At 59.0% G+C, this 26,073-nt stretch overlaps 1 protein-coding gene across 1 annotated transcript; it reads left to right on the top strand.

Moving 5' to 3' along the window:
• Positions 1-25,574, top strand: ZFR2 (zinc finger RNA binding protein 2). The gene is made up of 20 exons (XM_061189070.1): positions 1-57; positions 1,400-1,491; positions 1,837-2,068; positions 3,026-3,146; positions 3,613-3,816; positions 3,945-4,219; positions 6,958-7,140; positions 8,947-9,157; positions 10,310-10,470; positions 11,259-11,378; positions 12,723-12,862; positions 13,017-13,152; positions 13,635-13,825; positions 16,738-16,909; positions 20,017-20,155; positions 21,636-21,733; positions 22,155-22,250; positions 23,670-23,781; positions 24,527-24,624; positions 25,362-25,574. Exons 1-20 carry the CDS (start codon positions 1-3, stop codon positions 25,572-25,574), a joined length of 3,051 nt encoding a protein of 1,016 aa, XP_061045053.1.
• The last annotated feature ends 499 nt before the right edge of the window (positions 25,575-26,073 follow it).

Raw genomic sequence — 26,073 nt, forward strand, 5'->3', positions numbered from 1 at the left:
ATGTGTGCGAAGGTGCCAGTGGACAAGTGCTGCCAGCCGTCGTCCCTCTATACTCAGGTCTGCCTGCATCTGAGCTGCGCACACGCCTTGCCTCATCCTCTACGGCAGCGGTCCCCAACCTTTTTGGCACCAGGGATCAGTTTCGTGGAAGACAGATTTCCCACGGCCAGGGTGGAGGGGATGGTTCAGGCAATAATGCAGGCGACGGGGAGCGGCAGGTGAAGCTTCACTCGCTCTCCTGCCCGCTGTGCACCCCCTGCCGTGCGGCCCAGTTCCTAACAGGCTGCGGACCAGTACCGGGCTGTGGCCCGGGGGCTGGGGACCCCTGCCCTACAGGGTTTGCGGGAACTTCCTTCTTTTAAAAATTGAAGTAGAGTTGATTTACAATATTGTATTAGTTTCAGGTGTACAGCAAAGTGATTCAGTATTTTCTTTAAAGATCTTTTCTGTTATAGGTTATTATAAGATACTAAATATAGTTCCCTATGCTATACAGTAGGTCCTTGTTGTTTATCTATTTTCCATATAGTAGTGTGTATCTGTTAATCCCATATTCCTAATTTATTCCTCCCTCCCCTCCCCTTTGGTAACCGTAAGGTTGTTTTCTATGTCTGTGTGTCTGTTTCTGTTTTGTAAATAAGTTCATTTGTATTATTTTCAGATTTGACATATAAGTGATATCATATAATATTTGTCTTTAACTTACTTCACTTAGTATGAGAATCTCTAGGTCCATCCATGTTGCTGCAAGTGGCAATATTTCATTCTTTTTTATGGCTGAGTAATATTCCATTGTATATATGTACCACATCTTCTTTATCCATTCCTCTGTCGATGGACGCTTAGGTTGCTTCCATGTCTTGTCTATTGTAAATAGTGCTGCAGTGAACATTGGGGTGCATATATCTTTCTGAATTAGAGTTTTCATCTTTTCTGGATATGTATCCAGGATTGGGATTGCTGGATCATACGGTTGCTCTATTTTTATTTATTTATTTACTTATTTTAATTTTTAAAGTTTTTGGCTGTTCCATGTGGCTTGTGGGATCTTAGTTCTCCGACCAGGGATTGAACCCCAGCCCTCAGCAGTGAAAGCGCTGAGTCCTAACCACTGGACCACCAGAGAATTCCCATCTATTTTTATTTTTGAAGGAACTTCCATACTGTTCTCCATAGTGGCTACACCAATGTACATTCCCACCAACAGTGTAGGAGGGTTGTAGGAACTTTCTTATATGATTCTTATTGGTATTGGGCTAAAATCTTAGCCGATACCCTTCCCCGACAAACGGGCTTTTACATTTGAGGACCGCCTACTGGTGACTGATATTTGCAGAGTGAGGCGCGCGGGGATCAGAAAGATCTGGGTCTGAATCAGGCACTTGTCACCTATCCTCAGAGTTTCGTCTTCCAGACAGTGGGGACAGACCAACAGACGGACCTACAGACAGCTGGCAGTGCCTTCTCTAAGGGCAGGAAGGTAGGGATGAGGTGAGGCAGACAAAAGACCTCAGCTCTGGGCTTCCTGCAGAACGAACCACAAGCAAGAGCTGGTTCTTATAGGTAAAGAGTTCTTAGTTTAGCGTTAATCGACCTTCCGTGATTTGTCTCAACTGTGAAAATGGGGACCAGGCTGGCTCCGAGCACTCAGGGTTGCTGTGAGATTAATTCATGAAAAGCGCTTCCAGTGGCGCCTGTGCTCACAGAAGAAAGGTCTTGGACTGGAGGCATCCAAGTGGCTGACGTCTAGTGTCAGATGGCATTTTTGTGCTCAATGCAGGTTCTCGAATGCCAGGATCTAACGCTGCCGGGTTCTGTGTTTATCTGTGGTTCTAGCGCCCAGCCTCCGATGGCTTTTCCCCTCCCAGCTGCTGGAACCAGCTTGGCCATGCAGCCTGCTCCTGGACTGGGCCCTGCCCTGATCCCGTTTCCCGAGGCCGCCCAGCCACCCAGGCCCATCACTCCAGCGGGGTACGGCGGGTACCAGCCCCACCCCGGCCATGACCTCGGTTACGGCGGCCAGCCCCAGGAGCCTGTGCCGGCGGCCACCACGGCTCCCTCCTACCAGGTATCAGCCCGACTTTTCTCTGCCCAGCACCAGTCCTTCCTTGAAAACACAAACCAGACGGGCCATCACCCTTCTGGTGCTCCCATCCCTGCCCTTAGAGGGGATGGGGGCTGGGCTTGTCCTTCCCGGGCCTTTCCGGTGCTGACGATGCCCCCTTCCTGACCCCGAGCTCTAGGACCGCAGATCTGGCAGTTGTGTTTCCACGTGGAATCGCCAAGGCGTCCCACGCTCCATGTGGCCCAGCCCCCTGAGCCTCTGTCACCCACAGCTTGTTCCTGATTTGCTCGGCCAAGCTCGTACCCACCTGGCTCCGTCCCCTCCCTCCTTTACTCCCCTTTGCTTCCCCAGGACCTCTGGGACTTCTCCCAGCCTACCATCCTGAGTTCCTGCCCTGCTCCCAGGGCCTCCTCCCGGCCTCTTGGATCCGTCCTCACCTCCATGCAGTTAGTCCCTGGTCCACTCAACAGCTCCTATCTCCCTGTGAACCAAAATCCAGCCGTGCTTCCTGCTGCCCCAGGCCCTTCCGGCACCCCGGCCCTGCCTGCCCACCCAGCCCCTCTCCTGGCGCTCAGTCCTCTGCTCTGACCAGCTTCCGGGTCTCCTGCCAGCCCACCCGCTGACCCCCACCAGGGCCTCCGCTCCCTGCCAACCCGGCCAGGAGCCCTGTCCCCGGTCTCCGCATGCTTGCCTCCTCCTCCGAGCCGTCCCCGGCAGCCCTTGTCCCGTTGCATGTTCCTCAGAGCACTTTTGCTCTCAGACATTAGCATCAGTTCTGAGGGAGCAGGCCACATCCCTCTCCCTGGTCGCTGCGTCCCCAGGTCCCAAAACAGAGGCTGGTACAGAGCAGGAGCTCGGGAACCACATGGATGCAGGCCTTGCAGGGGGCGAGGAGGGGGCCTTGCCCCACCCTGAGCACCTTTCTCCTGCTCTGTGTTCCCCATGGAAACCCTCTCGCAGGACAGTTACAGCTATGGACCATCGACAGCCGCTGGTGGCTACGAGAACAAACGGGACCCGCCACCTGCTGCTGGCCTGCCTCAGCTCCCAGCCATGGCCACGGCCACGCTCTGCCCACCAGGTGGGTGGGTCTCTGCAGGGTCAGGGCGGGGGCAAGGGGGCCTCGCTTACACGGGAGGGACCCCAGGAAAGTCAGGTTTCAAGCGCTTCAGGTTCACAGGAGGTGCAGCAGTAGCGTGGGTCTCAGGGCTGTCTCCTCAGATACGCCCCAAAGTCTCCACTAGTCAGTGGGCCCGTGTGTGCGAGAGAGAGGGGCGGGGAAACCCAGACAGAGAGATGGGGGAGAGACGAAGGTGGGACTGGAAGTGTTTTCCAAGGAAATGGGTCCTGCTGAGGACTTGGAATCCAAGATGGGAGAGCCCGGGGCTCCGGCCTCCAGCGCGGCTCAGACACCCAGCCTTCACAGCCAGTTGCGCCCAGGCCGTGCCAGCTCCTGGCAGCCAGGCAGTCGTGTTGGTCACACCTTCTCTGCTCCCTGGGCCCGGTGTCACAGGGGTGGCTCTGCAGAGGCTGTGCTTGCTCTCCAGGGCCCCAAGGAGCCTACGGTGGCATTGGGTACAACCAAGCACAGCCCCTGCCGCAGGTGCCCACCGCCGAGGCGGGGCAGCCGGCCAGCGCTTCGCCCTCCACCTCCACCTATCCCCCGGCGAGCAGCGCTCAGCCCGCGGCCTCCTCCCTCTCCACCCTGCCTTCCTCATCCTCGTTCGGCCCAGCCTCCGCCCCGTACACCGGTAAGATGGTGGTTTCCCCCTCAGGCATGCAAGTGCAGGCTGTTCCTTTTATTTGCTGCTGAAATAAATGTGGTCCTTTCCTCAAAACCAACCCATCTCCCCCTCTCATTTTTCTCTCCGCTTCATAGGACCAAGCTACCCGAGCTATGGCGCATCCCCGTACTCAGCGGTCAGTCCTTACTATCCCCCGCTGCTCCTCCCACAGATGCGGCCGCCCCCGCTCCCAAAGCCCGTGGACTCGTCCCTGTGGGGCGGCTCGGGAAGCAATCCCAGTGCCCGTTGCGCCAACAACTTCGCCAAGAAGCTACCAGTTGCCACCAAGCTGCCAAAACCCAGGGGTGGCCCCAAGCAGCTCCCGCTTCACTATTGTGACATCTGCAAGATCAGCTGTGCTGGTCCCCAGGTCAGCCGCCCCGCCCCACGCTGGGCAGGCCCCGGACCTTCCTGCCCCCGCGGGTGGGAGAGCCCTCCCTTACCCCCTGCGACCGGCCAGAGGTCAGGGTCGTTGCTTGCTCAAAAGAGATCTGTTATTAATTTGCAACGCCAAGTGCGCATCAGCATAACCTTAAAACTGCCTGGTGTTCTTGTGAAAGACACGAGAGTGGGCCCAGCGCTGGTCGTTGGCCGCAGAAGCGTGGTCTTGCACCCTGAGGCCATCTGCAGCAGGGAGGCCCTCAGCGCACTGTCCTGGACGCGAGGGCTGGCAGGCACGGCTGGTCACAGTGCACCTTTGCTGCAGGGCCGTGCAGGCAGAGCCGTGCATGCAGGGCCGTGCAGGCAGGGCCGTGCAGGCAGGGCCGTGCATGCAGGGCCGTGCAGGCAGGGCCGTGCAGGCAGGGCCGTGCAGACAGGACCGTGCAGGCAGGCCCGCAGGTGGGTAAAAGCACGTTCGTGCGCGTGTGCGGGCGAGTGCACTGCTGTCTAAGCAAAGGACCTCCCCAACCACGCTCGCAGGTGACCCATCTCGCTCCCTGCAAAGATCATCAGACGCTAGGGCTGGTCCTCACAAAACACCCCGTGTGGATTTTGTCTTGTTCTTAGTACTCTGAGAGAAAGCTGGCACCGTGGAGGCATGCAGAGACTCCAAATCGCAGGCTATAGAGGTGTGGGAGGAGCCCAGAACCCCTCATCCCGCCCCGACTTCCCTGGCAAAGGGACGAGGGCCGGGCGGCCCGCACTCAGGGCTGCATCGTGAGGATTCTTGGTTCCTCTCACCAGTCCAATACAAGGTCTGCTCCTGTGATTCTAGACTCTTCGCGGCATCACGTTGAGCAAGGGTGTGACGCTCCCCACGGCCGTGGGGTGGGACGGAGCGTGGGCACGTGAGCATCACCCGAGTGGGTGTCGAGGCCTCTCTGAGCCTCGCCTCCCCGTGGGACCGGGTTTGCCCAAGCGCGTCACCACTCGGCATAGCATCTGGCACGCAGACGTGTCAGCTCCAGTTGTTCCCAGCTTTTTGTTAATGTTAACAGCGCTTGTTCGTTGGACTTTTCATTGAGATAGTGGTGGTTTCACAGGTCGTTGTAAGAAACACCGTGGAGAGGCCACGTGCCCTCACCCAGCGCCCCGAGTGCTGACGTTTTGCCAAACTACAGTCACTGTCACAGCTGGGATGTTGGCCTTGAACCCGTCCGCTGAGTCAGAGGTCCCAGGTTTTACCGGTCTCACTGGCACCTGCGTATGCCTGTGCGCACGTGCGTGTGCGTGCGTGTGGTCTGCTCTGTGCGAGCTCATCACCTGCCCAGGCTCGCGCATCCGCCTCCACCACCGAGATGCCGGGTGCTTCTGCAGGGTCCCCGTGCTGCCCTTCCCTGCTCGCCCCTCCCGCACCCACCCAGCGCCGCTTGAGAGACGGTTAACGTGGAAGCAGCCACGCACGGCCTCCGTCTGCATCGGAAGGACTTGGTCGGCGTGGCCTCCCCGCAGCGGGGGCAGCACTTCTGCCTCTTTCCCGGGCACCTGTCTCTGAGTCCAGGACAGCACAGTTGGCGGTGCGGTCTCCGTCCCGGCCGAGCGAGGGGCCTCCAGGGCAGCTGTGGGCTTCAGGAGCCGCGGGGCACCAGGCAGGCCTCCTTCTAATGCTCCTCTGGGTTTTTTCTCATTCCACATTTGTTCCGTGTCTGTGATGGAGAGTCAGGCATCGGGATGGCATAAACTGCGAACATTTGTTCTTTCTACGGGCTCAGACTCTGCGAAGCGTGTTCTGAAGTAGTTTACTGTTGGCGCCTTGGTGTATATCCTTTCAGGCTTGTCTCCGTCCCACAGGCTTTTACGTCATGTCCGTGTGCGTGTGTGTGTGTGTATGTGTGTTCTGTGGCTTAGGTAAAAACACAGATTCCTGGGACTTCCCTGGCGGTCCAGTGGTTAAGACTCTGCGCTTCCACTGCAGGGGGCGCGGGTTCAATCCCTGGTCAGGGAACTAAGATCCCATGTGCCACGAGGCACAGCCAAAAAAAAACCCCCACAGATTTCTACATTCCGAGAGCACCCTTCCCACTCCTGTCCCTGCCCCCAGAGCCAGCCGACGTCACCAGTGCCTTTGGTATTTTCCAGAGACATTTCTGTTCCGCGGAATGTTGACTCTTGGCGTGGTTAGAGGGCATTGGGTTAGCAGGCCCACTTTGCCTCGTCTTAAGGCTTCCCAGAGACAAGTCAGGGCTGCCCCGTGAGAGCTCAGTCGTGTGCCAGACGCTGTCAGACATCTCGGGCACGTGGTGCGGGAAGCGTGGGTCTGTGCCTCGCGGCCACCTCCCCCAGGTGGACCCCGCGGTTTGGGAGCAGTGTTCTAACAGTGAAGTGTGTCGCGCGTCGTTCCGGTAGCACGCATCCTTGCTTGGCTTCTGAGGTCAGATTCTGAAAAGCCGGAATATTCTTTCAAGCAGCCCCTGAAACTAAATGTGTGCTCCTTTGAGGATGCTTGCTTAAGAAACTCATTGATTTTTAGAAAAAACAAAAGAGAAGGAAACCTTATGTCTTTCCGTCCAAGCTTCTGAGTCTTCTATCTGTTGACTGGGCTTTAAAAGGAGGCCCGTGAACAGAGGGGTGGGGACATCAGGCCTCCGGTGAACTGCGGCGACGGGGAAGGCGCGGTGCCAGGTGGGCACACAGCCCCCTCAGGCCGCCCTTGCTCTCTGCCGGCAGACCTACCGCGAGCACCTGGAAGGGCAGAAGCACAAAAAGAAAGAGGCGGCTCAGAATATGGGCACCCAGCCCAACGGCAGCCCACGAGGGGTGCAGGCGCAGCTGCACTGCGACCTGTGTGCCGTGTCCTGCACCGGGGCGGAGGCCTATGCCGCCCACATCCGGGGCTCCAAGCACCAGAAGGTAGGAGCCCCTCACAGGCCCCGGCCCACTCGGGACCCAGAGGGGCGTCCGATGACACGGGGGGTGGGCAGCCACCCACGAGAAGTAGCTTTCCCTGCAGGCCCACGCGTCCTCCTTCCTCAGAAGCCAAACCCCTTCTCCCAGTTAGAAAAGTCACACCTGCCCCTGGACGGAAGCATGGAGCAGGGCAGCTCATACCCAGAGGAAACTGTTCTTGGCCTTGGGTGTGTCTGCATGTATATATGAACCAGAGTTTGTATGTTGATGAGATCAAATGGTATATTCCATTTGGGGTCCTTATTTATTAAAAATCAAAGTAGTAAGGTTTAATATTTTAATATCAATGTTTTCATTGATACTAAATTATTTAATATCAGCATTTGTCATGTTTATTACTATTTTAATATCAACGTTTTCCTGTGGGCTTAAAAATGCCTGTAGTATGTCATCTTGTGAGGAAATGAATGGGCTCCTCCACCCGAGAGAAGGTAGGGCCCCTCTCCCTGTGCCCTCTTTCTATGGTCCAGAGGTGCTTTTTGGAAATCAGCAAACCTTCCCCAAATGGCATCACGAACCTGCAAGGTGCTGCTCACCTTTCGGGTGTGCGCTGAGGACAGGAGGAGGGGGAATTCCTGGCTGGACGCCTGCTTTGAGCTGCACCGCACAGTTTAGAGCGAGAGGGTTAGGAAGGCCCCTGTCCTGTGGCTGCCTCTGTCTGCCCCGTCCACAGAACCCCTCCAGCTGCCCCAGCTCACCGGCCATGCTCCCTCCTGCCCCCGGGCCTTTGCTCACACCCTGCCCTTGGCAGCCCCCTTCCAGCCCCCGCTGCAGGCTGGGCCGCCCCGAGCCCCTGCCTGAGGATCTGTCTTCTCCCCCTGCTCGTCAAGGGCCTCGTTCCCCAGCCCAGCTGGGACAGGCTCTCGAATGCCTGCGTGAACCCACAAAACCCACCAAGGAGGGAGCAGTGAGGCGTGGAGAAGGGGACGCGCCAGCCTGGTGGTAGCAGGGGTGCAGGCGGGAGAGCTGGGCCCAGGCGGGGTGGGCTGCGGGTGTCACAGCTCGCAGGCTGGGACTCGTTCTGGGGTCAGGAGGCCCTGCAGCCAGCCCCGGGGTGGGGGGCACGTTTGAGCCGTGAGTGTCAGAGACTTAGAGCCAGAGAATGTGTCTGAGACGGTCGTCAGTGCAGACTCTGGGGGTGGTGGAACAGTCCTTTCCAACTGGAACTTTTGCAATTAAGTGCCTTTGTGTGTGTGTGGGGGGGGCATGCCGAGGACAGGGGGATGACTGTATCCTAGGTGGATCTGTGTCCCTGGACGTGTATATGAGTTCCTGCAGAATGTGGAGGTGTGTCTATGGACGTGTACGCCCACGTATACCGAACATGGATCTGTGTCGTGGACGTGTACACGTGTACATCTTAGCAGGCGGTCTACACACACTGTGTCTCTACCTGGGGCTGGCACCGGGCTGGTGCTTGGCATGCAGAAAACAGCCATGCTTCTCAGTGCAGGCAGTGGAGTTTGGAGGAAGGGGGTCTGTGTAAGCCAGCAGGGGTGTCAAAGTATTATAGGTCCCCCATGTGCAGGAGTAGTGGGGGCCTAGAAGCAGGAGACAGCTCAGGAAGGCCCTTCCCAAGGCATTTAAGTGGGAGCTGGAGAAGGGGCAGGGTCCCCGGGGACGGGATGGACCACCGCCCTCACTTCCACAGGCTGCCAGCTCCCGCATGCCCGGTGAGGTGCTCTTCCTACCCCTGAGGAAGGTTGGCCAGGCCTGAGCGGCCCTGACAGGGGGCTGGGTCTGTTCCAGGTCTTCAAGCTGCACACCAAATTGGGGAAGCCCATTCCCAACATGGACCCGGCGCCAGCGAACTCGGCCCAGGCCACCAGCACCAGCCAGCCGGCCTCCACCCCCCTCACCGCAGAGAGCCCCCCCGCGGCCCCTGCCAGCCCCAGCATGTGTGCCCCAAGCAGGCCAGCGCCAGCCAGGAGACCGGCCACCTCGAAGGCCTCGCACGTGGGTACGTGTCTCTGCTCTTCACAGCCACTGTCCTGCCTCAGCGAGCTCGAGCCTCAGAGACGGGATGGTCCGGTCAACGGTGTGCGTGTGGCCATCACTTCTGGGGAGGCAGGACCTATGAAGGGGGTGGTTCTCTCCCAGATCCCCGCTGGCGGGGTGTCTTCTGCCGCCTTTGGCCCACCCTGGGGAAGCGTGGGCAGAACCATTGCAGCTTCCATTTCTTCCCGTGGAGCTTGGGACTGAGCCGCGTGCTGGCCACACTCGGGAAGCCGGCCCTAGGCCTGGAGAATCCCCTGGGCTGCCACCTTCCACGTGCTGGAAGCAGCCCCCTTCACACCGGGCACTCTGATAAGTGAGGTGGGCCCCGGGAAATCCAGGCAGGTTCCTCGCAGCCCCACCCGCAGCCCTGCCTTCCCTCGAGCGTGTGTCACCCGCACCTGCTGTGACCCCTGGGCAGTCACGGCTGCTGAGGGACATGCATTTCAAGGGTAAATAGGCTTACATGTCAGGCAGTCACTCCACGTGCCTGATTCACCCTCCACGGCTCTAGGTTTGTCATTAGTCCCACTTTACAGATGGAAGAACCGAGGGGAGGTGAGGAAAAGCACCTGGCTCTGGACCACCCGGTGAGCGGTGGAGGTGGGATTCCAACCCAGTCTCTGCTCTCCACCACCACGCTTCGTGTGGGAGGCGGGGCCTATTTTATTTTGAGCCTCAGCAGGCCTGAGATTTGAACCGTCACGTGATGTTGAAGATCAAATCATAAAGCGGTTTTGGTGACAAAGAAATGTCTCCCTTCTGAGGCTCAGTAAACCCTGGTCTGCCTGATGTTCCACTGTCGGTTAACTAAGGGCTGCAGACTTTGTGCAGCAGTGGCGGTTGTCCTCAGAGAGGGGCCTACGACCTGGGCCTCCCTGTGGACCCGTCCACCTTGGCACCAAACGCCGTGAGGGCCTTGCTCTCCCAGTCGTGACCCAGGCTGGTGGGAAGGGGTCTCGCGGGACTGTGGATCCCACAGGCTGACGTCACAGAAGGGGGAGGGGGGCAGGGGAGACCCGGTGGCATCGAGTTGTACCCTTCATGCTGACGGACCAGAAGCCGACCCTGGTCGCTGGCTGGAGCAGATTATAAGTCACGCGGTTCTTCCTTCCAGGGCCTCCTGCGCTGCCGGCAGCAGACAGCAGAGCCCCCCAGGGGAAACTGGCACACCCCAGATCAGAGCGGCCCGGAGAACCGCCCGCCCAAGGAGGCTCTGTGGAAGCTTCTGGAAGGTGCTGTGACGCACAGCCAGTGGGCCCAGGCTACGTGGAGGAGGTAAGTGCTGGGCGTCCGGCCATCGGCTCACCCTGCTCCACCCCGGGCTCCTGTGGAGAAGGACCTTGCAGGGCCAAGCCTCGAGGCCTCGTCCCAGTTCTCCCCCTGAGACTTGCACACCAGCCCCGGGCAGACCTTAGTGAGCCAGCATCCCTTGGATCTCACTGGAAGGCCCGGGTGCTGGGCTTCAGATCTTAGAAGGAAGGCCCGAGACAGGCGGAGGCGTTTCCTGCCGCCAGGCAGCCCCTCTTCCTGCGGCAAGCAAGGTGGCAGGAGGGATCTGTGTCCTGGAAACCCACGGGCACGTGATCCTCGGGCACAGGAGCCAGCGTGCGCCCCACACAGCACCACCTGCATGCCCGGGGCTTTGTGGAGCTCAGGTTCTGAGCCTCTCGCCCCAGGCCCACAGTCCCAGCCTCCCGGGTGCCTCCCGGGCCGTGCATGTGGGCATTTCTTCTGTGCTCGTGTTCGTGCTTTTGTTCACCCAACTCAGCACCTTCTGTTTTGTCCCCTGCAAAATAGCCACACCAGGCAGGCTTCCTGCCAGGCTGGTGGCAGCCCCGGGATGGGGGGACAGGGGAAGGGAGGACGGGACGGTGGTGGCAGAGGGGAGCCAGGCCTGGGAGGGCGCGCTGGTGAAGAGCCACTCCTCTGAAAGCATAAACCGCTGGGCAGACAGGGAGCCAGCGCCCGGCCTGGACGGCCCTGGGGGATGGAGGCGCCCTGCTGGAGCCCAGACCCGCCGCGTGGGGGCCGTGGGCGGCGCTCAGCCGTGCCTTGTGTCTCAGGTGTGCAACGAGGAGGGCAGAGTGATCCGGTTCCACTGCAAGCTGTGCGAGTGCAGCTTCAATGATCCCAACGCCCGGGACATGCACGTGAGGGGGCGGCGGCACCGGCTGCAGTATAAGGTGTGCCTGCAGGGGGTGTCTGGTGGGCCTGGCTGGGGGTGAGCGTCTGTGCTCTTGACACCTTGGCTCACATCTCAAAACACACCTTTTGCCCCCATGAGTCGGAGCCCCTGGGCCCTTCAGCACCCCGGGCTCAGCCAGAGGGACCCTCGGCTGCTTTCACGAGGCCTCCTTGTCACGGGTTTGCCGGGGCATGCGTGCACACGTGTGTTTAGACACACTTGACTATCGGGCCCCGTGTACACTTGTGCACAGCACACACTGTGACTCTGCTCGTGACAAACAATGGCTTCTGGATATTTCCTCTCTTTTCAGCAGCCTTGTTGAGATACCATTCACACACCACGCAGCTCACCCATGTAAAGTGGCTTTTACTACATTCACAGAGTGTGCAACCAGCAGCTCCATCTAGTTCCAGAACAGTCCGTCAGGAGCCCCGTTCCCATTGGCAGCCACCCCCTACCCCTACCCCAGGCCCTGACAACCAGGAACCCACTCTCCGTCTCTGTGGACTTGCCTGTTCTGGACGTTTCCCATCAACGGAGTCACACACCGCGTGTCCTTCTACATCTGGCTTCTCTCACTGAGCATCGCGTTCTCAGGGTCCGTCCACGTGGTAGCGAGTGTCAGGGCTTCACCCCTTTTCCTGGCTGAGAGATGCTCCCGTGTGTGGAGGGACACGTTGTGTGTGTTTCACCCGCTGAAGCACGCTTGTATTGTTTCCACCAGTGACCAATCCTTAGACAACACTACACTCTTTGAGTGATGAAATTAAGTACTAAGGACAAAGCCCAGTGAGCGAATTAGCAATGCTATTTAGAATATATAGAGCTGGATCCCACACAAACGGAGTTTCCCTGGGTTACTCTGATCGGGACGAGCATGTCCGTTCAGTCCTCCGTCAACATGCGTGACCACTGACCGCGGTTGCTGCTCCGTGTTGCGGCGCCTTCTCCCTCTGGCTCCTCTGTCAGATGTGCGGATGGTTGGCTTGCGCAGTGGCGGACGTCACGTCTGCTGCTCTGCAAGTCAGTCATAGTTTTGTTCCCCGCTGTGGTTCCCTTTCCTGCCATGGCCTTTGGGGACGAGGAGTGTTGACACTTTGGGGATTGAAACTCACTGTTGTCTAAACCTGGCAGGAGGGACTTCCCTGGCGGTCCAGCGGGTAAGACTCCGCGCTTCCACTGCAGAGGGCGCAGGTTCGATCCCTGGTCGGGGAACTAAGATTCCGCATGCCGTGGGGCGTGGCCAAACAATAAAAAAAATCAAAAAATAAAAAATAAACCTGACGGGAGGTGACACCCCCAGCATTCTCGTCTGACCGAAGGTCTCCGATCTTCCCAGAAAAAAGTGAACCCCGATCTTCCGATTGCGGACAAGCCCAGCACGAGAGTTCGGAAGCTCCTGGAGGAGAGGCTGAGGAAGCAGCGGCAGCGGAGCAAGCAGCGTCTGGGGGAGCTGCGGCGCCGGCACGATGAGATGAGGTGCGGGGCCTCAGGGCCCTCCGCCCGCCAGCCGCGCTCAGCCCGGGCCAGACCAGGCGGCGTGAGGAGCCGCTCCTGGGGCTCCCCACGGTCTCCCGCGTGACCGGCCCAGGGTCCCGCCGCTGCTCATGGCTCCTCGTCCCTGCCACCCCAGCAGGCGCTACGGCTCGTGCAAGAGGCGGCTGGAAGAGGAGCCACAGGCGCAGGAGGCGCGCTTGGGACGCCCGCCGGCCGACCAGCATCCACCTCCCCTCAGGAGCAGGCCGGTGCTGTCCACAGCCAAGCCTCTGGTGGGTGGTGGTCTCGTCTTGATGTCCGAATGCCTCAGGGGCTGGGAACTGGAGGGGGCTGAGGGCCTCACCTCCAGCCACAGCGATCCCTTAAAGCTTCCTGAGGCCCCAGTGGTCACATCCCTCGGGAGCCTTTGGGTGTCTGTCCGTCCGAGGGGGCCGGGCCGGGTCGGATGGGAACTGTGGATTGCACCCTGCTGACGGAGGGGGTCACCAGCTGCCTCGGGGCCTCTGGCTCGGAAGTTCGAGAACGTTGCCCAGGGAGCCCACTGGACCCCCAGTCGGCCCAAGCTCCCCACAGCCATCGGGGCCCTGGGGTCCTCACTGGTCCACCTCCCCTGTGGACCCTGTCATTCCTCTGCCTGGCTCTCCGGCCACCGCTTGCCTGTCAAAGCCAGCCTGACTCCGGGCCCCCCGCGTCCCCCGGGTCACCGGGGCCTCTCAGGCTGCCCGTGACGTGACACGTGTGCCTTTCCCCGAAGCCCATGAGGCGGCCGGAGTCCAGCGACGACCGGCATGTCATGTGCAAGCACGCCGCCATCTACCCCACAGAGGAGGAGCTCCTGGCCGTCCAGAAGGCCGTCTCCCACTCGGAGCGCGCCCTCAAGCTGGTGTCCGACACAATGGCCGAGGAGGATTCCGCGCGCCCAGAGCCAGAAGGCGGGGAGTGCAGGTAATGGGCATCGCCCTCCTGTCCGGGGGCCCGGGGTGACAGAGGCGGCTCCATTGCCGGGTGGCTTCGAGCCCTTGGACGCCCAGGGCTTTCCAGAAAACTCCCCAAGAGAGGCTCAGAGCCGGAGCCCCGAGGCTCAAAGGGAGTGGTAGTCCCAACCGGTTGTTCTAACACCAGAAGTTACTTTTCCTGTCAAAGGTGCGTGTAGAAATGTAGTTCACAGAGGATTAGCCCCTCTGTTTCCTCACCCGTAACGCGGAGATAAGTGTGATTCTCCTGGAGCAGGAGGTGCCGCTGAGCGTCCGCATGAATCATCTTTCCCGCTGCCGGGAGTGTCGCAAGATGGAAAGTCCCGATGCCTTGTAGTGAATCATGAGGGAGTTAGCTTTTCCAAGTCCCTTCTCTCTGGTTGGCTTCTTTTCCATTTACTTTTTTTTTCTGGGCGCACCACACAGCTTGTGGGATCTTAGTTCCCCGACCAGGGATTGAACCCGGGCCCTCAGCAGCGAGAGCGCGGAGTCCTAACCACTGGACCACCAGGGAACGCCATCATTTACTTTTTTAAGGTTTTCTTTTTTTTTTTTGGTGGTAAAATACTCATAACACGAAATTTGCCATCGTGACCATTTTTACGTGTACAATACGGCAGCACTAAGTACATCACAAGGTTGTGCAACCATCACCGCTGTCCATTTCCAGAACGTTTTCATGATCCAAAACAGAAATCCGTCCCGTGAAATTCCCCAGGCCGCTCGCTGCCCCCGCCCCTGGCACCCACCTTTCCACTCCCTGTCTCCACGGCTTGGCCTGTTCTGGATGTTTCACGCCAGTGAAGTCATGCAGCATCTGTCCTTCTGTGTATGGCTGATTCCAGTCAGTAGCTTCTTCCTGCCGCAGTGTTTGCTCCCCGACAAGAACATGAGAGCCACTCGTGGGTCACCAAGTGTCATAATGAAATGCACTTACCCCTCAGCGTGAACGCAGCTGCCTCCCCGGGACAGTGGGCCTTCCTCACCGCCTGGAAGGGGAAGCAGGCGCGGCCCCTCGGGCAGAAAGGGGGGGCCCTCCCTTAACCTCCACCCTGATGTCTTCTGAAGGAAAAGGCCCCTCACTTAGTGCTTTGCAGTTTTGCTCCCGTTTTCTCCCCGTGCTCGTGTTTTGCTTTTTTTGTTGTTGTTTGTTTGTTTGAAAATATTTTATTTATTTATTTATTTATTTATTTATTTATTTCTGGCTGCGTCGGGTCTTAGTTGAGGTATACGGGGTCTTGGTTGCAGCATGCGGGATCTTTCGTTGCGGCGTGTGGGCTCTTCGTTGCTGTGCGCGGGCTTCTCTCTAGTCGTGGTGTGCAGGCTCATTAGTTGTGGCGCGAGGACTCTCTAGTTGTGGTGCGTGGGCTCAGTAGCCCTGTGGCATGTGGGATATTAGTTCCCCGACCAGAGATTGAACTGGCGCCCCCTGCAGTGGAAGCGCAAAGTCTTAACCACTGGACTGCCAGGGAAGTCGTGGATGTTCCATTATTTACTTAACTATCGAAAAGAGTGTGTTAGTGTTTGGGTTTTGTTTTTTTTTCTATTTTATTATGGAAATTCTCTAACACACACAAAAGGTGACGAGGCCCAAGTGACCATCCCTAAACCAGGGATGACTCACTTGCTCTCTACCCACCCCCCTCCTCAACAGACCGCTGCGGTTAAAGGAAACCCTATCACACACGATATCAGGCATATCAGCCCGAGGGTGGAGTACGTGTCTCTAAACAAGACTCTTTTTCATTTAACAAAACCAGAACACCATTATCATACTTGAAGAAAATGAACAATAATTCTTCAACCCCATCAAATATCCAGTCAGTGCTGAAATTTCCAGTTGTCTTTTTGGATAGCATAACGTGGTCTTTTTGTTTAGGGTTTTTTTTTGTTTTGCAGTTGTTGTTGAATCAGGGTCCAAATTGATTGACAACCTGTCAGTCTCTTTATCTGCAGGTTCCCCGCCTCTCTGCTTTGTCTTCCCCTGAAGGATATGGTCCTGGTCCTGTAGACATCCCAGGTGCGGCCAGGTCCCTTCGGCCCATCCCGGGCTCCAGCACTTGTGGTCCCGAGACAGACCACAGAGAAATACACAAATGCATTACAGAATTAGGTTATCTCGTATCCTGAGAAGTGTCACAAAGAAAACAACAAAGTGGGGATCAGGGAGTGGTGGGAGCAGGCGGCAGCTTCGAGAGCCAAGGGGCGGACATTTGTGTTGTGACAGCTGTGGGGAGGGCCGCCACGTGAGGGCACCCCAGGCAGCGGTCCGGGTGGGATGAGCCTCGTGGGGAGGGGGTGGAAGGAGAGGGCGGTGGCGAGGCGGCCCAGGGGTCAGGCTGGGGGCCTCGGGCCCCGGGAAGAAGCTCGGGTGTCCCCAACCTGCAGAGGGGCAGCACTGGGAGGGTGGCTGCCGGGTGGACGCGGTGGTGGCAGTCACCTGCGGAAAGTGACCAGGCCGGTGTGGTGCAGGTGGGGACACGACTCGGAGGGAAGCAGGGAGCACCTGGCCGGCGGCCTCGGGGGAGTCCAGCTGGGGGCGAAGTGGCCGCAGAGGCGGCTCAGCAGCACGAAGCCAAGGACCGACGAGGGGGCCCTGCTAGCTGAGGACCAGGGCGCCGCTGGGGGTGGCCGCGGGTGGCCTCTTCCAGAATGCAGTTTATTAGGAAACAGTGATGGCCGCCAGCCCTGCTGAGCAGCGCAGCTTCCTAGCGGCGGTTCCAAGCGCTTCTCCCAGATCTGTCTCCTCGTGGCTCTTTGATCAGGTGCCCCCTGGCAAGGGCCGTGCTCCCGTTTTACAGATGAGGAAGCGGCCCCGCGTGCAGGAGCGGAGACCCTTCCTCCCCACCCTCTGCCCACGCGTTTGCGGGTTTGTCTCGGCAGCCACCCAGGCCCCTCTGCTCGGATCCTGAAAGGCGTGATGCGGGTCGGCCTCCTGGCGAAGGGCCTCCTCCTGCGGGGAGACAGGGCCGTGCAGCTGATCCTGCTCTGCTCCCAGAAGCCCACCCGCGCCCTGCTGCGCAGAGTCACGGAGCAGCTGCCCCTCCAGCTCCCGGTGAGGCGCCCGGCCACGCATCGCGTGGCTTCTACGCGGCTTGGACACAAACCGGTTTGTTTTTAGAAACAGGCACAAGGAGAGAGTGGTGGAACTTGAGGGTTCCTTTACAAAGGGGGTTCAGGGTAGAGCTTGGAAACAGTCTAAACGTCCGGCCACTGAGGACGGTTACTTCCGTCACATCCACAGCAGAGCCCAGCCAGCCGGCACGGAGCACAGACGGGACGAAATCCACAGGGCAGACACTCAGGCTCATGAGACTAGAGAGGCGCAGGGCTGGGGGTCGGCCGGACTTTCTCCTCCGGAGCAGTTCCTGTTGTTGTCATAGAGCTTTTTTTTTTTTTAAATAAATCTATTTATTTATTTATTTATTTTTGGCTGAGTTGGGTCTTCGTTGCTGCTCATGGGCTTTCTCTAGTTGTGGCGAGCGGGGGCTACTCTTCGTTGCGGTGCGTGGGCTTCTCGTTGCGGTGGCTTCTCTTGTTGTGGAGCATGGGCTCTAGGCACGTGGGCTTCAGTAGTTGTGGCATGCAGGCTCAGTAGTTGTGGCACACGGGCTTAGTTGCTCCATGGCATGTGGGATCTTCCCGGACCGGGGTTGAACCCGTGTCCCCTGCACTGACAGGTAGATTCTTAACCGCTGCGCCACCAGGGAAGTCCCTGTCATAGAGCTTTTCTCAAGCGAGATGGTAACCGGGGGAAGAGTGAAATCATGTCATGATTTAAATTGATCATCTTCCATTAAAATACTCAATTCCCAGGGCGGTTTCTTCTTCCTGATGTGTCTGCTGCCCTTCCTGAGACAATTCAGCATCGTTCCTCCCACTCGTGTAGTGAGCACTGGGGGCCGGGTAGACCCAGGCTGGCCTCTGGGGCTCCCAGTCTGGTCAGGAGACACAATAAACAAACACAGAGCAAGCTAACGTCCAGTTTATCTTCTGTAGAGAAATTAAAACCTGATGTCAAGTAGCGAGCACCTGGGGAGAGCGGGGGCCACTTCAGACAGGACCGTGGGAGGTGTGTGTCCTGACAGAAGATGGAACAGGTGAGATGAGAGCTGAGAGATGAGGAGAGGCCTTGAAAGATGTGGGGGTGGGCAGTATTCCACATAGAAGGACCTGCAGCTGCAGAGGCCAAAAGGCAGGAGGCCCAGGGAGATGCGTGCCCAAATGGACAAAGGCCTAGATCGAGCTGGGCCTGAAGGCCATGTGGGGAGGTAAGATTGCCTCCTCAGGGAAATGGGGAGACTGGAGGGTTTTAAGCAGGGGAGTGACATGCTCCGACTTCACCAATTTAATCACTCGTTTCCTGAACACCCATGACATGACAGTTTTCTGCTCAATACCATAGGGGTTGCAAAGATGGCTCAGATGCAAGCCCTGTCCTCTGGAACCTTGCAGCCCGGTGGCTAAGACAAATCCCTAAGCCTCATGAAGATGGATGAGGCCATGGGGAAGATGGCTAAGGCCACTGGAGAGTTGGCAATGCCCCCCACTCCCAGCCATGTAGACAGACCCTCCTAGCCGTTACCTGGCCGAGTGTCTTGGGGGACCCCAAAGCAAGATGAGGGACACAGTAAAGCTTTTCTATGCAGGCACCGGGTCACTGCACCAAGCCCGCCTTCGTTGTGCGGTCTCCCCGGGAGGCTGGTAATCGGGGACGGCAGTCGGAGTTCTGATGACTGTGCGCAAGGGGTCCCTTCTCCCTGTGCCCCTGAGAGTGACAAGCCGGAGAGGGTGTAAATGGAGGGGAGGGAGATCCGCCGAGAGGGCGGGGCTTGTCTGGAGGCTCTGCTTGCAGGGGGGCTGACCCTCAGGGTATCCCCCAGTGATGCAGCCGGGGTAGGCGGGGTCCTAAGGACGAGTGTGCTGGGGCAGGGCTGAACCCTGGGCAGGCATGGGGTGGGTAGCGGAGCCAAGGGGCCTCAGATCTTGCCTGGAGGCAGCCCCTGTCCAGTGTCCTGAGAAACCATCGTTCTGCCCTCATTACACAAACAGTAGCCTGCTGGACCAACTGAAGGATTTTGCATTTTTCACTGAATAGCATTTCTTGGGTCACATTCCATATTCGTACTTAGGGAGCTTCATTCTTTTTTGCGGCCGAAGAGTATCCTGTTGCCACTTGTCCATAACTAGCTGGGTCCTTCCATGTAGTTGGACGTTTAGGTTGTGTCCCGCGTTCTGTGTTACCAGTGAGGCTGCAGCAGATGAAGAACCTTGTACACACAGTGCTCCACACACGTGGGAGCGCGTCCCGGGGCAGAGTCGCTGGGTCAGAGGCCTGAGCCTGGAGGCTTCTGCCGAGTGTGGCTGGGTCAGCCTCCACCAGCAGTTTAGAGACGCATGGATTTGCCAGCCCAGCGCCTCCCCAGACTCTTTGAGTTTTGTCCTTCCTACAGCTGACGATGGCACCCCATTCTAGTTTTAACGTGATTCTCCCTTGCCATGGGAGTCTTTTTTTGTCATTGTGTAGAAAGGGTCACTTTGGTTTCTCTTTCTCCAAGCTATCTATCACTTGCCAGTTTTTTTTTTTAAGATTTATTTTTAATTTATTTATTTATTTGTATTATTTATTTTTTTTGGCTGCGTCGGGTCTTAGTTGCGGCACACGGTGTCTTCATTGAGGCATGTGGGATCTTTGTTGCGGCACGCAGGCTTCTCTCTAGTTGTGACATGCGGGTTTTCTCTTCACTAGTTGTGGCAGGCAGGCTCCAGGGCACGTGCGCTCTCCAGTTGAGGCGCGCAAGCTCAGTAGTTGTGGCACGCGGCATGTGAGATCTTAGTTCCCCGACCAGGGATTGAACCCGAGTTCCCTGCACTACAAGGCAGATTCTTTACCACTGGACCACCAGGGAAGTCCCCACTTGCCGGTTTTGCTGTTGGGTTGCTGATCTTGTTGTTATTGAGCTTTGGGTGTTTTTACATATGAAGACACCTTGATGCTGGGTCTGCTGTCTATATGCATTTCTACGTGTGCACTTCCGGAGGCTGGGGCTGTGTCTGTGTCCCTAGGAGGTTCCAGAACACCCGGCATGGGGCCTGGTACCCGACCGCAGCCTGCCTGTCAGCTGGAGTAATGAGGCCTTGTGTTGTATTTGCACCTCGTAGATGGTGACAGAGGACAAGTACGAGGTCTCCTCCGACCCTGAAGCCAACATCATCATCTCCTCCTGCGAGGAGCCCAGGATACAGGTCACTGTGTCCATCACCTCGCCCCTGATGCGGGAGGACCCCTCTGCAGACCGAGGTGCGGCAGGGCCCTTCCGTCTAGCCCTCCTTTCCACACACCCGGTGGCCTAGGGCAGCATCCGCCTCTGCTCTGGGCGGGAGGTGGGGGGGTTGCCACGGCCAGTTTCCGGCACTTCCGTCAGCCCGGATGCCCCGGTGAGATAAGAGCTGGGCCTTGGGGCTGCGGAGGAAGGGAGGTAGAGAGCTGGGGCGGAGTGTCAAGTGGCTCAGTACCCAGCTGTGGGGCACGTGCGTGGGGAGCACTTCCTCCCATCCCTCCTGGCCGTGCGGGCACCTGCTCCCCGCCCAGAGGAGACCAGCTGTGCTGCGTCCCCCAGCAAGGCAGGGGCCCGGGGACCTGAGACAGATGCGCATTGCCTGAGCCAGTGGGAGGGGGTGCGGGGCGAGGCCAGAGGGCAGCCAACAGGGAGGGTGCAGGCCAAGCCGATGGGGATGCACCCGAGTCTCATCCAGCCTTGGAACCTCCCGGAACAGCCCCGGAGACTGTTTCCCAAACTCCAGTCTTTCTTGGACCCCCTTCATTACTGTCAGATCTGAGGGCCACGAACCACTGATGCTTTCCTCTGAATCAATTCCTTTTTGACTCTTAAATTTTTAAAGAGGAGAGCCTTTGAACCGTAAGTGGAAAGCCGTTACCAGTTGTCATAAAGAGTGTCATCTGAAAATAAATACAGTGGGAAGAAAAAGTGATGCCCTTCAGTTCCAGGTGGAGGCCCTGCTCGGGCTTGCTCCGAGGGGGGACTGGGAATGTCGGAAAGGGTTCAAGGTCCGAGGCCTCGGAAAGAGGTGGACTGGAGGGGGCTGGAGAACCGGAAACCCCTCCGAGGGAGCCCCGGGCCCCCAAGAGCTGCGATGTCCCCGCCCTGCTGGCTGCTGCGGGGAGGGGAGCTTTCAGCTTCCTCTGTTGCTTGCTCTCAGCCCCAGAGGAGCAGACCCAGGCCTGGGGGTTGGGGGGTTTATGGGCGAAAGAGAAACCTCTGCTCCCTCCTGTGACCTAAAACACCAGGACCTCGCAGCATAAGGGGAGAAGAATTTTCCTGAAGCAAGAAGAAGAAGGAATCAAAAACAGGCTGGAATTTCCCCCAGACACAGAGCCCTGGTCACCTGTGATGGCGTGTGCTCAAACCTGACCCGCTGTCTCCCTCTTAATTATGCATGCGGAAGTTTCTGGGAATCCAGCTTCATTCATAGTTTTCCATCTGAACCGTGATTTGCTAACCAAGGGAGTCAGCGCTGATGGCACTGGGTGACACGCGTGGAGCTCTTTCCTCGTGAGAGCGCAGAACCCGGAGGAGATGGGATCTTCGTGGAGAGGATGTCTGTGGTCCTTGCAGCGTCCCAGAGAACGGGCCAGCGAGCGGAACCATGTGTCTTCTGGATAAATGCAAAGAGGCCTAGGGACCTGAGGGCCCGGCCACGTGGCCCGGGCAGCGGGAGCAGGGAGAGGGGCGCCTGGCCCATGTGCCCTTCTCTTCTAGAAGGAACAGAGGTGCCTCCGCCTGACCCGGGAGATGTCCTGAGCTCAGAGAAGTGCCTCCAGTCGCTGGCTGCCCTCCGCCACGCCAAGTGGTTCCAGGTCAGGGGTCGGGCCCAGAGCGGGCTCCCAGTACAAATGAGGGACAGACGTGGGTGGGGCGGCTCCTTGGCCGGCTCCTCGACCCATGTGTCCACGCCCAGCGCTAACGTGATAGAGGTTACATCCTGGCTGATTGGGTCGGGAACTTGAAAGGAGTGACCACCACTCTGGGGGTGGGGGGCCGTGATGGCCGGCACTAGGGCTCAGCCCTGGGCCATTTGGGAGTGGAGTCTGCTTCCGGTCGCCAGCCGTGAGGCCGGCCGGCCCATGCCTCCCGGAGTCCCTCACTGCCAGGACAGGACCCCCAGCTGGGCTCACTGCCCCTGGATCAGCCCTTGTTCCCTCGGCCCAGTGCACGTCCCCCCCCTTGGCCACGTGCTTACAGCTCCCTGGAGCTAACCATGTGCTGCTTTTCCCGAAGGCGAGAGCCAGCGGACTGCAGCCCTGTGTGATCGTCATCAGGGTCCTTCGGGACCTCTGCCAGCGCGTGCCCACCTGGGGGGCCCTGCCAGACTGGGTAAGGCAGTGCCAGGGGGCTGGCCCTGCTTTAGGAAGCCCCCAACCTCTGACAGGCCACAGCCCTGGGAGGCCGAGCCTCATTTCCTGGTTCAGCGCTCAGCTTTCCAACAAAGGGCTGGTGTCCGTCTGAGCACCAGGAGAGGTGGATTGCGGTGGGGCATATCGGGGTCCCTTGGCCCCAGGGTGAGGCTTGCTACAGACACAGTCTCATTTGACTGCATTATCTGAAACCTACAACCTTGCGGGCAGAATCAGGAAGCATGCAAATACAAGGGCGCCCCAGCAAGAGGTGGGGTGTTTGCCTAGACCTGCAGGTGTCAGTGCAGAGGCCCCCGTGAGGGCAGGCAGCCTGGTGCAGACCCACCTCCTCTGAAGGGGAGGTCCCCTGCGGCCCTGACACCCCCGGTCAGCAGGCCCCGAGCCCTTCTGGGGGAAGATGATGGGAAGGCCCCCTGTCCCCCAAATCCCCAAGCTGCTGTGTTGTGAGACCCCCAGCTCCTGCCCTCCATGGGCCCCCCTGCCCCGTCTTTCAGGATCTCATCTCGTCTGTGCGCCCCTCGGCAGGTCTGTCTCTGAGTGTCCCTCTCCCGTCACACACCCACTGATCCCCCAGCGAGCGCAGATGTGTAGGTTTTTAAGCCTTTCACCTTCGACATTATCCTTGGGAAGGCGGCCGAGTGCCCTGAACTTGGGGGGACGCGTGCATCTTACGTGCGGCCTTCTGCTGCCAGTTTGTCGGCTCCCACGCCCACAGGCGGGTTCTTGGACCCTTCCCACCTGAGCCCAGGCTACCCTTGGCCTTGCTCATGAGGGCTCTGGAGCCCACCCGGACCTCGGCTTCCTGCCCGTGGACCGGGGAGATGCCCACTCTCGGCACCACCCCTGGGGGATGGCACAGCGGTGGCCCCGTGCTGAGTGACGAGAGGGGTTCACTCAGACACTGGGAGGGCCCCGCATTCCCCGGAGCCCGTTTCGCTATAAGTATAGACGCAACCCCCATGACAGTCACAGCTCCGGCCCTGCCCTGGGGCCCGGGCAGGTGGCTCCTTGGAGGTGGGGACACGCCTGCGCGAGTCCCCAAGTCCTTGTGACCCTCATGGCCCTCACTGTCTGAACCTCAGGTCATGGAGAATGAGTTTCTTTTAACCCTCATGACACTGGTTTGCAATGTTACTGTCTATGGGATTTTGCTGATGTCGAAACTAGGCGAGAGAGGGAAGAAACCCACCCATGGCCACGCCAGGGTGGCAAGGCCCCGGTGACCCCCTCCTTGTAGAAGTTCAGGGGTGGGTGGGCGTGAGGGGAAGAGCTGGGAGGGGAGCCTCACGTCCCCGGGCCCCTGGAGACCTGGCCGAGGCTGCACAGCCGTGCCGTCCTCAAAGGCCCGGGTCTCCTTCTCTGTCCCCACCCGGCCCAGGCCATGGAGCTGCTGGTGGAGAAGGCTCTCAGCAGCACGAAGGGGCCCCTGAGCCCCGGGGACGCCATGAGACGGGTCCTGGAGTGCGTGGCCTCGGGGACACTCCTGACAGGTCAGTCCCCGTCGGCCGGGAGCCCAGACCCTGGAGCACGTGGCAGAGACCAAGGGCCATGGCGGGGGCGGGGGGACGGGGGAGCGCAGAGGAGCCTCTTAAGAACACTTGAGAACCACGTCCAGCACAGGCAGGACAGCGGACACAGACGTGCACACACATGTCACCACTCAAGGGAGCCACACGGAGGTGTGGACCAGCCGGAAGGAGAGGCGGGGTGGAGGCTGGAGGGGAGGGGTCCGTGCCTTCTCTCACGCTCCTCTGATGGCACACCCACCCTCTCTGGGGAGCCAGGGACAGCCCGGGGGACATTTCCGAAGGAAACAACAGGGATTCCATGATGGGCTGTGTACAAAGATGTTCACCACGATGCCCTTCACGGTAGCAGAAGGAGGAGAGCACGCGTGCGGCCCGCGTGACATGTTAGATGCAAAACGGTGTTTTCCAGTCATTTCAGTGACACGGGGCAATAGCGTTTTAAGTGGAAGAAGAGGATGATACACTGACCCGTGGTGTGAGCCTTTTCTGTAACTACATGCTCGCCCACGTGTGCACACACACGCAGGCGGTGAGGAGGTCTGCTGAACGCCTGTGGGGCTGGAGGGAGAACTGGCAGGGTAGAGGCCCGGTGTGGCCCGTGGGCATGAAGGGGCCAGGTGCAGACCCCCCAGCACTGCAGAGCCGCAGTGGCAGCCTTCATAGGGTGCACTCTCCTTCTCTGCCACTCCCACCTCCCCTCTCAAAGATGGGCCGGGGCTCCAGGATCCCTGCGAGAGAGACCAGATGGACGCCCTCGGGTCCATGACCCTCCAGGAGCGGGAGGACATCACGGCCAGTGCCCAGGTAGGAGGCCAGCCCACGGGGCTCCCCGACTCGGGCCAGCTCGACCTGGCTGCGGGCAGCCCAGTTCCCAGCCCCCATTCACATCTGCGCTGCATCCCAGGAAGTGGTCTGGGACTTCCCTTCCCACCCCCTCCCTTACAGAGACAGGTGGCTTGTGGGTGACAGGACTGCTTCTAGGGGCAGGGCCAGCCTGGCCTAGAACCAAAGCTACTCCCGTGATGAGGCGCAGACTTGGGGCCTCCTTGGCCGGTACTATCCTCCCCAACCCTGCCCTGTGGTCTGCAAACACCCAGCCAAGGCCTCCAACTGGGCCTAAACAGCTTCAGGCCCCAAAGCAGAGACGCCATCTGTGGCTTCCCTTTTGTTTGCAAATTTTTATTTATAAGCAAGTCTCCAGCAGTACAGAAATCGCACTGGGCCTGACATTTATGAATGGCCTTCAGTGGAAAGAGTCAAATTGCTCTTGATCAGAGCCAAACCCGGAGAGGCAGGATCTAAGGTCCCTGTAGCGAGGAGAGAAAGAGCTGAAATTCCGAGGGGCTTCCTGGCACAGTACTCACCACCAGCTGGCACAAGCAACTCCCAGTACAGTTCTTCACGTCCAAGGGTGACGTGAGCTCTGCAATTGCTAGAAGGGTGTCGAGGATGCCCAGCAAGCCCCCGAGTCCACACGGGGCCATGAGAGGCGGGCCGGCAGGCCGCGGGCAGGAGGGTCCTGATGGGTCGTCTGCCCCCAGCACGCCCTGCGCATGTTGGCGTTCCGGCAGATCCACAAGATCCTGGGCATCAACCCTCTGCCGCCCCCCAAAAGCAGGCCTGGGGCGCGCTTCCGGAAGAGGCCACGGGAGGTGAGCGAGGCCGAGGCCGAGGAGGGCGCCGGCCAGAGGAAGCGGGCTGGTGGGGCGGAGAGGGGCCTGTGTGAGCGGCCTCGCCTCCCCAACGGGACCTGACGCCCCACCAAATGGCTGCTTCACCCCTGACGCTGGGCAGTCCTGTTTTCCTTTGCAGTAATGTTCCGTAGATTTCTTTAAAGACACTTGTGCTTAAATCATTAGCAAAATCTCTTCATCTGGCGATTTGAGCTGCGGGGGTTGGGGCACAGCGCCCCAAGGCCTGCCTTCACCCGGGCGAGAAGGTGCAGCACAATTTTAAACCCTGGCATTTCTTGCTAGCTTTAAACTCATCCTGTGGCCTACTAAGGGTGTGGGTTTTTAAATGGCTTCGTGAGGACACACCAGCCGTGCGTGGATTTGAAATCTCACGGGCAAGCCCACTGGGGGTCCCACATCAGGAAGCCTGGCCCTGGAAGGCAGGTCGGGAGGATCTGGGGTGGTGGCCAAGCCTGAGAGTGTGCCCAGGCCGGGGTCCTCAGTCCCCAAGCCCAGTCTGCTCCAAACACGCTGCCCCCTCCAGCTCCCCAGCCTGGAGACGGCCCCGCGGCCAGAGGTC

Source organism: Eubalaena glacialis, chromosome 4 (genome assembly GCF_028564815.1).
Source record: "Eubalaena glacialis isolate mEubGla1 chromosome 4, mEubGla1.1.hap2.+ XY, whole genome shotgun sequence".
Lineage (NCBI taxonomy): Eukaryota > Metazoa > Chordata > Mammalia > Artiodactyla > Balaenidae > Eubalaena > Eubalaena glacialis.

What these genes read in the sequence shown, in the direction of transcription:
- ZFR2 (XM_061189070.1), top strand. Translation starts at nt 1, where the DNA reads ATGTGTGCGAAGGTGCCAGTGGACAAGTGCTGCCAGCCGTCGTCCCTC. An exon ending in GCCCAGGCTACGTGGAGGAG is followed by an intron (nt 10,471 to 11,258) that starts GTAAGTGCTGGG and finishes CTTGTGTCTCAG; the next exon opens with GTGTGCAACGAGGAGGGCAG. An exon ending in ACATCACGGCCAGTGCCCAG is followed by an intron (nt 24,625 to 25,361) that starts GTAGGAGGCCAG and finishes GTCTGCCCCCAG; the next exon opens with CACGCCCTGCGCATGTTGGC.